The 13,866-nt window shown below is 35.7% G+C and overlaps 1 protein-coding gene across 1 annotated transcript in view; it reads right to left on the bottom strand.

The window, feature by feature from the left end:
* Positions 1–5,792: 5,792 nt before the first annotated feature.
* The window catches only part of Notum (palmitoleoyl-protein carboxylesterase notum), a 166,068-nt gene continuing 157,994 nt past the window's right edge, over positions 5,793–13,866 (bottom strand). Inside the window, exons 7-11 of the mRNA XM_069307966.1 lie at positions 12,507–12,645; positions 10,228–11,078; positions 9,720–9,791; positions 7,545–7,868; positions 5,793–6,521 (exon numbers count right to left, since the gene is read on the bottom strand). Of these exons, the coding sequence (XP_069164067.1) occupies positions 6,385–6,521; positions 7,545–7,868; positions 9,720–9,791; positions 10,228–11,078; positions 12,507–12,645 (1,523 nt within the window). The 3' untranslated portion in view covers positions 5,793–6,384. The remainder of the gene's footprint in view (positions 6,522–7,544; positions 7,869–9,719; positions 9,792–10,227; positions 11,079–12,506; positions 12,646–13,866) is intronic.

Here is a 13,866-nt window from a genome sequence, read left to right as displayed (position 1 = left end):
CTATAAGTCCACCAATCTTTGTACAAACTTCTTGTATGTATGTACCTTACCTAAATAAACATTTATTTTATTATTTATTTAGTAAATCGGACTTTATATTAGGAGTGATAAATCCCACCACCAACACCGGATCTATACTCTAGACAGTATACAAATATTTTGACAATACAAATAACAAATGACAGTACAAATAAATTTTGACATTTAAGAAATTTTTATTTTAGACACATTATACATGGGAAAATACCTATTTGTTTCAGATCACTTTAATCATATATGGAAACGAGAACCCTGTGAGCCTTATACATCTTTGGGTCAATTCTTAAAAAAAAGAACTGGGGAAAAGTAAGAGATGTTTCATTTCAAAAGACAGATTAATTACAGAAGAAAAATATTTAAACAATATTCTAATTATATTTACCAGTTAATTTATGTTTATGTATATTAAATTTATATATATATATGATTAAAAGCTTTGTGAAGAATGACATCTTGGTGAATGGTGAAAATATATGTTGTATTGAAGAATGAATTTTGTAACTAGCTCATCAAGATTGTAACTTGCTTAGCTAAATGAATTGTGGGAGCCCATTATGTGCCTCTGTAACCCTTTCCACTACCGCCCACAAGATGGGTATGGGGTGCATAATAAATGAACTAAACTAAAAACTAGTTGAAGAATGTGAGAATACACTTAAAAGAATTGCATATTGAAGAATGTAGAACTGCCCGAGGGTTTCTCATGAGTGTATAACAAAACTGATGAGGAAGGAAATTATATAACTCAGATTAATGAGTATTAATAGCCTTGTTGTCATTACTAAAAATGTATTCTGATCATTCAGTATATAAAGTTTATATTTGCATTTCAAGATCATTTTTAAAACATTAAAATATAAGTAAAAATTTAACCATTTTTAAGTACCTGAGTTTTCTATACTATAAAGTAAAATAATATGAAGAAACCTTTGCTTCAGATCCTGAAGACTAATAACTAACAAATTCTTGTGAGGAATTATCTAACATGAAATAACCCAGAAGGCATTGGTTGTTGGACAAATGTTTTGATGTTGAAATATTGTTATTAACGGAGAGAATAAGCCACAATAAAGTGGATGAAAATTAATAACTCAATCTACACACATGCTTAAAAGGGAAAGTGATGACGTTTCAGCTTGTCCTGGAACCTGTATGGGATACCTTTGACAGGCTGCTGGCTTCCTGTCCCAGCCGAGGCCAGGGTGGGACAAGAAGCTCTTTACAGCTCTCTATTGTAGTTATTTATTATCACAGCTCATTATTGTTGTTAAGGGAGCCGGTCAGCCGAGCGGACAGCACGCTGGACTTGTGATCCTGTGGTCCCGGGTTCGATCCCGGGCGCCGGCGAGAAACAATGGGCAGAGTTTCTTTCACCCTATGCCCCTGTTACCTAGCAGTAAAATAGGTACCTGGGTGTTAGTCAGCTGTCACGAGCTGCTTCCTGGGAGTGGAAGCCTGGTCGAGGACCGGGCCACAGGGACACTAAAGCCCCGAAATCATCTCAAGATAACCTCAAGATAACTAAGTTTTTCCAACGATTCCAACAGAATACACAGGCATTTGATAGAACAAATTCCAATAACAGTTAACAGACTTTCATAAAGCTCAAGCTTATGAGTAACAGCAAGTTAACTCAAACTTTCTGAAGCAGCAGCCATATTGGTGATTCTCAACAACATAGTACTTTACTATACTTTATCACTTTACTAATAAGAGAGATGGTGGCTTCCCAGATAAATCCTCGATCCTTATCAAGTCATAGGGGCTTGTCAAGTCCAGGACCCAGGTCAAGTTCATGACCCCTAGTCAAGTCCAGGACCCTAGTCAAGTCCAGGACCCATGTCAAGTTCATGACCCCTAGTCAAGTCCAGGACCCTAGTCAAGTCCAGGACCCATGTCAAGTTCATGACACTAATCAAGTCCTGTACCCCTAGTCAAGCCCTGGACCTGATGCCTGAGAGGACAGCGCTTCGGATTCGTGATCCCGAGGTTCCAGATTCGATCCCCGGTGGAGGCAGAGACTAATGGTCAAAAAGTTTCTTTCACCCTGATGCCCCTGTTACCTAGCAGTAAATAGGTACCTGGGAGTTAGATAGCTGCAGCAGGCAGCTTCCTGGGGGTGTGTAACAAAAAGAAAGCCTGGTCGAGGACCGGGCTGCAGGGATGCTAATTCCCGAAATCACCTCAAGATAACCGCAAGATAGTCCAGTCCTGGACCCTAGTCAAGTTCAGGACCCTTACCGAAATGTCCTAATTTTCCATTCTTGTCGTATACAGTATTTAGGTTGGGTTATTTATGCTATAAATATTGAACCAACATTGTTCCAACACTGTGCCAGCTGTGAATTAAACCATATATTGTAGCCATCTAGTATTAAATGTAAATTAAGATATTCATCAGAAATTTGAGGTATATACAGAAAATATTTAAATATTAAATTATCTTATGCAAGAAATGTCCTTATATGACTTCTATACATTCTATTAAGCTTTAAATGAAATGTACAATATTTACTATATTATCTACATATAAAGACTAATATGCTACAGTACACAACTTATAAATCTAAGTCACACTCATTTGAATAATAATTTATATATAAAAAAGCCATTAGGCAGATAAATAACTTTACAAAAATACTTTCATAATAATAGAGTATAATAAAAAATTGTACTGTTTGTAATAAATCATGACAATATGTATAAAATCATTGGTGTCTTATTGCAGAAATAAAGGAAACCCTTAAAATGCCTCAAATAAGCATTGGCATGTTTACATACTCTTAACATCAAAAAATTTAAATAATATTCTTACCTATTCCAACGATAACTTACATGGAAAAGAGTTGCTGTGAGTATTATCGAGACTTACACAGTTTTGGTATATTACATGATACACGATATTCTTGCATCATGGCACCTTTTGAATCACTTTTCCATAAATACAAAGGTAATATTTACTCAAACATCACAAGTGAGCACTGGCTACATATCTGATTTATACACAATACGTGTAGATAGAAATAGATACAACTCAGTAATAATGTTTGGATAGTTGAATATGATTGAGATAATTGTAGAAAAAAGTGTGATTTTGGGAGATCTATGGAATGCACTGCTATTTTTATTTATTTTACCCATACATAACTCAACTATTTTTTTGTGTGATTTTGTATTGTACAAGGGTCCCAGTAGTACATACAAATTCATTCTCAGTGCACGTCAAGAATCCCGAGTTCGAATCCCATGAGGAACAGAAATGGTTGGGCACATTTCCTTTCACCTAATGCCACTCTTCACCTAGCAGTAAGTAGGCACTCAGGAGTTAGTCAGCATGTTGTGGGGTTGCATCCTGGGCAGGGTCAGTAATTCAACCTTTGGGGGTAACCTCGCTATAAGCCTAACGTGTATGAATACACTCTGGCTTCCTGTCCCCAAACACAATGAATTATTATTATATGAATTAAGGTTTTCTTAGAATAAATCTCATGCTATTTGAGGGCCAATTGTATGGTTTAGTAAAGTTATTGGAGTAATCTATCTTGAGAATATCTTGAGATGATTTCGGGGCTTAGCATCCCGCGGCCCGGTCCTCAACCAGGCCTCCAATTTTTGTTGCACATCCCCAGAAAGCAGCCCGTAGCAGCTGTCTAATTCCCAGGTACCTATTTACTGCTAAGTAACAGGGGTATCAGGGTGAAAGAAACTCTGCCCATTTGTTTCTGCCATCGCTGGGGATCGATCCCTGGTTCACAGGACTACGAATCAGTAGAGCTGACCACTCAGCCACAGGCTTCCCTATGAGTTGGCTAAACACATTACTAATGTTTTCTTAGTTTATACAAGTCTGTAATAATAATTGATTTAGTTAAAGACTTCAGCTCCATTAACCGAGTCATTTGCTTATAATATAACATAAGGTAAATGTGTTTATAATTCCTTTATAAGAAAGGTAAAAAGTATTATTTTTAAACTACTGAATAATAAAAATATTGAGGATGTTTTAGCATTGCCAGATAGGATTAAGTGTTTTGTTTTTGTTTTTTTAACAAAATATGCATTTGATTTTGTCACTATTTCCTATTATACACTATTGAACATTAGTAAATATGTAACTTACTCACCACATGTAATTCACTCGGTTAATAGACTACTGTGGTCCAGTTCTTGAATCAATTTTGCTGGCAAGGAAAACCGATTTATTTCCACATTAACTGTAACTATCTTATCAGATTGTAACTTACTAAGCTAAATGAATTTATGGTTCAGTTACCGAGCCCATTACGTGTCTGACGTTTGAAGATGCATAATAAATCAACAAAATGAACAGACCATGCAGGCTGCCCATATATATGATTACCTGAATAAACATTTATTTATTTATTATTTATTATATAACCTGCAAACTATTGTCACACAACTGAGAGTTAAAGTATGATTTGCAATAAAGAAACAGTATACTGTATGTTTAAAATTTTAAAATTAATTTTGTCCTGCTTGATTTTCTTTGAGATTAATAACAACCTTGAGAAATATTTCTCATTTGAATCTATAATCCATCCCAGTAACTTGATACCTCCTACTTGCGAGTCATACTCCCTGCTAGCAAATCAATACCCCCTGCTTGCAAGTCAATGCTCCCTGCTAGTGAATCAATACCCCCTGCTTGCAAGTCAATGCTCCCTGCTAGTGAATCAATACCCCCTGCTTGCAAGTCAATGCTCCCTGCTAGTGAATCAATACCCCCTGCTTGCAAGTCAATGCACCCTGCTAGTGAATCAATACCCCCTGCTTGCAAGTCAATGCTCTCTGCTAGCGAGTCAATGTTCCCTGCTAGTATGATTTCTATTAAACTATTATTTCTCTACATATGTCTGGGTTGGATTATAAACAGTAAAATAAGCATATACTGTACAACATTAGAAAATTGGGGTCACATTTTAAATAACAACAGTTATTAAATTCCAGGATTATAGATTCTTGCCGCAAGAGCTGAGAAATTAGAAATCTTTGTAATACTGTACATAACAGTACTGTCTTACAGTACTATTATGTATATGTAAAAAAATAAATACTGAGGTTTATGACTTCAGTTGTTAAATTTTTTAAGAGAGTAATATGAAGTTGCTTGTACTATATGATGTAACTTAACTTTCTATGTTTTCATATTATTAAAATAAAACTATCAATTTTCTTTATAATCTTCCTTCTCATTAGCAAAGCAGCTAATGAGAAGGTAAATACCTATGAAGCAATAATATTGGCAGTTACATGATATTTGAACTTATAAACATTAAACTAGAGACACACGATCAGTGTCATGTGAAAGGAACTTATTCAGAAGTAAATACAAAGGAACAGCTTTCAAATTCCATGTATAAAACGTATGTTAAATGACGCTATACACTAGCAGTGAAAACTAGAGCATAATATTCTAGTGCTACATAGGACTAGCTCACTGCTATTCCCAAGGGATGGCCTTTCACATGATCATTGAGAATAAAACACCTGGTATGTTGACCAGACCACACACTAGAAGTTGAAGGGACGACGACGTTTCGGTCCGTCCTGGACCATTCTCAATCAACTTGAGAATGGTCCAGGACGGACCGAAACGTCGTCGTCCCTTCACCTTCTAGTGTGTGGTCTGGTCAACATACTTCAGCCACGTTATTGTGACTCTGAGAATGGTCCAGGACGAACCGAAACGTGGTCGTCCCTCCACCTTCTAGTGTGTGGTCTGGTCAACATACTTCAGCCACGTTATTGTGACTCTTCGCCTGCAATAAAACACCTATTTTCAAATGACCACTCGTGCAGTCACTGGGAGGAGATAACCTTCACACAAACTACACAAATAATATTCAAGATAATTGGAGTTTTGTTCTGTAAGCAAAGATTTTATCAGTTCTACTATAGTACAGCATAGACAAAATTGTGAAATTTTATACGAGGTGTGTTATCACATTTACAGTTGTATGCGCTAGAAAGAAAAGACATTAAAGGATGCAAATACAAGAAATTTATCATACAGTACTCCATTACTATTATCAAGGTTTCAAAATTGCTTAATAAACTATACAGTACAGTAACTAAAAAATTAAGAAAAATCATTACAATATTAAATTTAAAAAAAAATTAAAAACAATTTTGGGATTATAACTATTTTCCACAAGATATAATATGGATTTTTCTGTTTAATGGTTGCAGTTTATGAAACATGTGATGTATTATCAAATTTAATTAAACATATCAAGCCATTATTAATGTAACAACCTACCATGAATTCAGTATTAATGATAATTAAAAAAATTGGCCACTATGTATTTGAATGGAGTGCATGTGCTATTGTGTGAGAATAAGGAGTAGCTCATTGTTACCCATGGAGTTAAGCGTATGTATGTCGATGCCAAGGGCATTAGCCACACTTGACATGTCAAGACCGAAGCTCTTTAGCAGTTCAATGAAGTTCATCTCTTCACCTGTAATTTATAAAATATCTCTGTTAGTGTCTTTAAAGGCTGGTTCTCAGAACTGATCCTCTATGTACCTGACCTGGTGTAAGGAGTCAGACTCTTACTACAAACTGAATTTCTTTTTAGTAATATTGTCCATACATGCCTTTATATCTCAAATGTATTATGTTGCTGCAGTTTATTAAATTTTAAAATGACATCATACAAGATGCATATAATGTACATGAAAATTTTAATTTTGAATTAAATAAGGATTACAATACAGTATTGCATTTTGATATTCAATAAAAGAGCTAGGTAATTTGTATTCCAGTAACCCAAATCTTCCATTAATCTGAATGAAGTCACAGTCATGTTTTTTAATCTACGTTGAACTTTTAACCCGAATAGCAATTCAGGTTAAAGTTTATACCAAATGAGAACTGGAATAAATTTGACTTAGAGTGCTTCACTTCTCAACTTTAATAAAAATTTGGATTACAGTACTTAAATTTTGGTCAAACAAGAAATCAAAATAAATAATAACAAAAATATTTGGACATTAATGGTAACAAAGTTGTCTACCTTGAATGTTTGACTAACTAGAATAGGGATGGGGGCCCATATTATACAGGTTACCGAATTTAGTATACAACTCACAGCATTTACTCACAATCATTAACACTCTGGAACAGCATAATACACACATATCTGCCCAACACATAGGGGTAAAGGACGAAAATAATATACGATGCAAGGATGTAACTTTCTTGTGTAGAGATGGTGCACCAAATACACTCTGCAAGTCTCTGACAGTTTTCACACTTACACGGCTCCAGTTGCCTTACGCAGCATTTTCACATTTGATTTGTAAACTATTTTTAGTCAGCTTGTTGTGGGGGATGCATTGTGGATGGGGTCAGTAATTCGACCTTGTGGGGGGAACTTGATATGAGCCTAATGTGTATGAATACACACTGGATTCCTGTCCCCTGACAATGAATTAACTAATTATTATAAACCAATATAAGTTTAGCCTCATTTACTCACCTGTAAAAGGATTCAATAACTTTGGACAAGCATAGTTGCAGTGCGGCCATTCGCAGCGATCAGTGAGGTGCAAGGTGCGGGGTGGACACATGTCCTCTGTGTACTCATCTTCTGAAAGTTGCATATTGGCATTACCTGCCTTCTGGCTTGACTGTGCTGTGACAGAGGGTGTGGGAGATGACCCAGTGGTGGCCTGAGAGGAATGGTGGAGGGAAGAATCTGTGGTAGTGACAGGCTCAATGTGGATTTGCTTGGAATGAAGAAGAAAAAGTGAACGTGCACTTCTAAGCCCCTCGTCAGAATTCTCCTCTGTATCACTTAAGCCTGAAAAGCAAAGCGTAAGTTATGCAGATAAAACAAAATATACTTGTGTAATTACAGGTGTGTTTTGCGGCCTGCAATATTACATTCATTACTTTGTCAAATTCTGTTTGAAAGCCCACTACAGTACTTTATAAAATACAAGTGATGAATGTAATGAAAAAACAATTTCTGGGAGTTCTGAAGCCAGCTTCCTGAGCTTGCTTCATACTAAATGGTCACATCAGTCGTGGGTTAGCTCTTTTGGTCTAGTGTGGACCAGAGTCAGAACCTGGCCCCTCAAAAGTGGTGAAGGGATCAAGTTACAATCCACCACTTCACCAGAAAAAGCCTCCTTAAAGTCAGTGTAAGATACTATGTGTGAGTTACATGGTCTATGAGAGAGCACATAGCTCATATTGTCTTATCTATTGTCAACCCATGTCTGTTTTCTTAAACAACGCTGTTTGTTGACCTATTTGTATTTGTGCTGCTTTTTCAGCCATGTTTCCCCCTTTTTATCTTTATTTGTTCTCAACACATTTTATTCTTTATACTCATTTAGTATTAAGTACTAGTCATTAAAGTTTTTCCTGCCAGAAACACTTTGCGTAATAGTGGCTTTAGGCATTGTATGTACTAGCCCTATCTATAAATCTATCAATTTATGTAAAATCTCTTGTATGTATGTACCTTACCTGAATAAACATTTTTTATTTTATTTTATTTTTATATCTAGTTATATATAGAACAAACCCAAGCCCTCCCAGGACACACAGAATGTCTAGTCAATAAATGAGTCAATTTCTTGTTTTTTACTTATATCTTATTATTTATATCTAGTATATTTACTTGTATCTAATTATATCTACTTAGTTAATCCCCTTGTCACTAAACTTAGGGTTCTTTATTACCCTGTTATATTTAAAGTAACTTGGAATTTGTATCTTTGTAATCATTTATTGGAATTAATTAATACAGTAGTATTATTGTTTATACACGCATCTACCTCAGTATCATAGTAAAATCTTCCACAAATATAATCTCACCCTGTTTAATATAAATCTAAGTGAAAAATAGAGTAAATTTCTAGATTCACTTCGATTTATATATATCTTTTTTTTTTTAGAATTATCTATTTGAGCTCACTTTGTTTTCTTAGGTTCATACTAATTATAGGATTTTAACTAACCCTTACTAAGCTAATTATCTTTAAGATAATTTTACTTAAAGAATTTTTTTTACATTTTTTCTCATTTTGTAATTATCTGATAGCAGTACATTGTAACTGTTCTGGTTATTTGTATTTTGAGCAACAACCTGGTGGATATTCAATGACCAGAGGTGCTTTGCTAGGACATGGAAACTATCCTATTGTTATTACCTTCTAGTTAGGTACCTGGGTGTTAGTCAGCTGTCACGGGCTGCTTCCTGGGGGTGGAGGCCTGGTCGAAGACCGGGCCGCGGGGACACTAATGCCTCGAAATCATCTCAAGATAACCTCAAGATAGTTAATTATTTTATATCTGTTTCCCTTATTGTAATATTGTTCAACAATACTTAAATGCACCGGCATGTTTTCAGACAAATTTAAATCTCTGAAGATTTCTTCTACATTTATTACTGCCTGGGTAACAGCTTCTCCCCCGCATCAACCTACCCTGGCTTTGCGCCCTGGTGAGGCCACTCCAGACCGACAACCAGAGCGCAACTCCATAATCTCCCGAGACTGATGGATGCCTACTACTAAAGTTTATGTTAAGTATATTTCAAGACTTAAACATACTTTATGTGATTTATATGATAAAGCACAGAGATAAATGGAGAGTAAATTATCAGTAGGAAATATGGAATGAACCAGAGAAAGTTTCCTACCTTGTCCTCTACCCTCCAAGCTTCTTCCAACATTTGTTTTCCGTCTCTGAGATTTTCTCCTCCTCCTTTGTCCTGGCAAATACACAATGCTTTATTACAATCAAATTATAGTTTAAAAAATGATGTGCAGAATCCACACCAAATGTTTAACAAAGGCAGAGATGAAATCTAAATATCAACTACTTGGCAAAATGAAAAGTTGAAAGATTAATCTATTGACCTGTAAACGCTGTTATGGTTCACATCGTCAGAGTTGATTGTTCCAAAGGACAAATACTTCAAGGAACAGTTACCTGGTGTGTACAGTACTCCTAGGAACAGTCACCTAGCGTGTACAATACTCCTAGGAACGGTCACCTAGTGTACACAGTACTCTTAGGAAGTCACCTGGTGTGTACAGTACTTCAAGTTACCTGGTGTTTGCGACAATATTGACTACTAACACTAAACAGGAGGATGGGTTGGCATAACTGATGAAAAGACAGATTAAGATCAATTACTGTATTACCTTTTTCTTTCTGCCTCCTCTTTCTTCTCTTCAATCGTTGTCTTTGTCTTTCTCGTCTCTTACGCCGTCTTTCTCTTTTTCTCTTTTTCCTCTCTCTCTCCTTTTTGTTTCTATTTTTCCTTTTGTGTTTTTTAGGTCTTATTTTGGAGGTTTGACTGCCACTCCTATTGGGGCTTTGCTGCCCTTCTTCTGTATGTATTATTTGAACATTTTCCTGAGGTGTGTCTATGGAATTTGACTCGACCACATATGGAGAGCCTGAACTGGAGGACACTTGTACACTGTTCTTTGGTGAGTCAGCAAGCATTTCTCCTTTGAGAATTCTTTGTCTGTTTGTTCCCTGAGACTGTTCAAAGTCGACACTGGTCACACTGCTACCATTGTCACTGTTATTATCACTATTGTTCACTCTCTGTTGAGTTCTCTTAAGCACCAAATGACTACTATGTACATTACCACTAATACTACTACTATCTGCAACTTTACCCAATTCCTGCGACATCGTTTTAGACTTTTTGCCCTTTCGGCGCCCGTTTCTCCTTTCACTTTCACTCTGGGTGTTATTTTTTGTTCGTGCACTGTTTCCCTTTCTTTGGTTGCCTCTGTCACACTTTCTACTTTTGTGATGCCGTTGGCAGTGATGTTTCATAGTTGTTAGTTGTCGTCCACCATCATGCAACCTATGATCATTCTTCCCTCTGTTTTGTGGTGTCTTTGCAACGAGGGCTTCAGAGGGTGTGATGTCCCAACAATAGAGGGCTTGAGGGAGAGACATTTGCCCTATTTTAACACCAGCCCAGTTCCTCTTGGTGAGAACTGTGTGTGAAATGCAGGAAGGAGCAAACAGTGCCCTGGAAAGAGGATAATAGTAAAATACATGAGAAATACCTTTTTTAAGGGGGCATATCGAAAAATATCATTATAAATTAAAATTGTTCAATTTGCTTATAAAATTTTTTATGAAATGGTTATAGAAAGGGCTGCAACTGGTCCAAATTTCACCATCACACCCTAAACAGAAAAGGAGAAAAAAAATACACAACGTATTATGCAACGAATGTTCAACATTCTCAAATAATCTCAGGGAACACATGTGTCAACTAAAATGTCTACTATGTGCTGTAGAAGCACAAACTCTTGTAATAATTGTAATACTGTATGTATGTTCAATATATTTATATTTAAATTTTTTTTTTTTTTCTTTTTTTTTTTGGGGGGGGGGGGCCATTTTTTTTTTCTCGTTTGTTATCAAGGGATTTGCATGAAACTTGCACACCTTGCTCAATGGATGCCTATCTGCAAGGGTGCCAATTATGAACGAAATCTGTCGAAGTCAAGCTCAGCTACAGGTGGCCGAACTTGGATCTTTATTTTACTCTGGAAAGTAATTTACATCTTCAAATTACTTCAGAGCTTTCATTTATTAATCAATTTACATGCAAATTACACCTTATATGTAGCGTTTGTGCTTCTACAGAATCTAGTAGACATTTTAGTCCAAAGTCTATTTGTTGATTTTATAAAAATTTATAAATATCATATATTGCATATTTTTTTAGTAGGGTAACTTTGAAAAATTATATTATTGCACTAAACACTTTTTTGATAAAACTGATCACTAGAATCCTTTATTATGTGCTTAATTTAATATCTGAGTGTTATAGAAATGATTGTAGTTGACACATGTGTTCCCTGAAACTATTTGAAAATTCGTTGCATAATTCGTTGTTTATTTTTTTTCTCCTTTTCTGTTTAGGGTGTGATGATGAAACTTGGACCAGCTGCAGCCCTTTCTATAACCATTTCATAAAAAAATTTATAAGCAAATTGAACCACTTTTAATTTTACACTGATATGCCCCCTTAACCAATATTTATCACTAAAGCTATAGAACCTAAAATATGGTTAAGTAGTCTACACTCTTGAGCAACAAGCATAACTCTATAAAAAACTCTGTCATTACCTTTATTTTCTAATTTGTATCAACTAATTTAACTCAACTTTCATCCTCACAAAGTGAGGATAGCTCTTCAAACCCCCACATACCTCCAATTCATTTTCTCAAAGTATGTTGTTATGTACTGGCAATCTTACCAGACTGTAGCCTACCAGACTGTAGCCTACCAATGACTGCAATACGTATTCTCTACTGCTGAACTTACTAAAGAAACTAAACAAATATTACCACAATAAGTAGTTTTCGTTGAAATATACTGATAGCAAAAAATAAAATAAGACATGGCTGTTATTTTCAAGGAACAGAATGATAAGGAACTTACGTAACATTTTCTAACGTTCTCATGAGGCGTTTTCCAATACCATGAATATAGTCCCATTGTTCCTTGGAGTTGGGTTTGCCCACGTTGTCTGCTGTCATCTGGGCCTCGTCGAACACCCACTGGAACACGAATAATGGAGCTGCCAATGGCAACAGTGGAAATTATACAAAACTGTCTCATAACCAAACATTGATGCATTTTCTTGCACATCAAAATAAATTCAAAATTCAAATGAAAAAGAGTGAGAATGCTATAGAGATACAACAGAGGACATGAATGGTCAACTAATCAGATTCTATAATAAACTAGTCTGTCTTTCATCATTACCACAAATTCTTATATGATTTGAACAAATCGACGAGGCCGTGTGGATGTGTTCATTTGATGCATCAAGCTATTGTGATTTCTGTGTGTCTTATATCATTTGCTGTTTCCTTAAATTCATTGAATTCATATACAGTATACATTAGCTCACTTCTCGTTTGATATTAAGAGTTACCCTATTAAACATATTAATATGTTCCATAATTATTTTAAGTTATAACAAACATTTTGCATATTAATCGCTTTATATAACATACAATTTATGAACTTACTAGTTAACCACTGTAACATGTTGTAATGTATATTGTATAAACACAAATTATTGTTATAATTGTTATTGTTGTTATTCAAAGCAGCATGACAAGTAAATGTTGCTGTAAAACAAGCCTTCTAAACCTTACGAATAGTTCAATAAATCTCTTACTTCAAATGAGAAGCAAGTGTACAACAGCTGTGCACATCTCTGGTGCTCCTCCATCTGGTCTACTGTATCCAAGCATGTGGACCTCACATATACTCTGGACTACTGTATCCAAGCATGTGGACCTCACATATACTTTGGTCTACTGTATCCAAGCATGTGGACCTCACATCTCACATATACTCTGGTCTACTGTAGCCAAGCATGTGAACCTCACATATACTCTGGACTGTATCCATGCATGTGGACCTTATATACACTCTGGATTACTGCATCCAAGCATGTGGACCTCACATACACTCTGAACTGTATCCAAGCATGTGGACCTTATATACACTCTGGACTACTGTATCCAAGCATGTGAACCTCATACACTCTGGACTACTGTATCCAACCATGTGGACCTCACATACACTCTGGACTACTGTTGTATATATATAAATAAATAAATAAATAAATAAATAAATAAATAAACTACCAAGCCATGTGTAGATATGAAAATAAGAGCATGAACTAAACAGATGTATCTAGGAAGAGCAAATGAGAGCATGAATTACTCAATTGTCTTTTGATATGAGAAATGACTGCAAGAACTACCCAGCCGTGTCTGGGTGT

Source organism: Procambarus clarkii, chromosome 61 (assembly GCF_040958095.1).
Source record: "Procambarus clarkii isolate CNS0578487 chromosome 61, FALCON_Pclarkii_2.0, whole genome shotgun sequence".
NCBI lineage: Eukaryota > Metazoa > Arthropoda > Malacostraca > Decapoda > Cambaridae > Procambarus > Procambarus clarkii.
The sequence above is the reverse complement of the archived record's forward strand: the minus strand, read 5'-3'. Positions and strand labels throughout refer to the sequence as shown.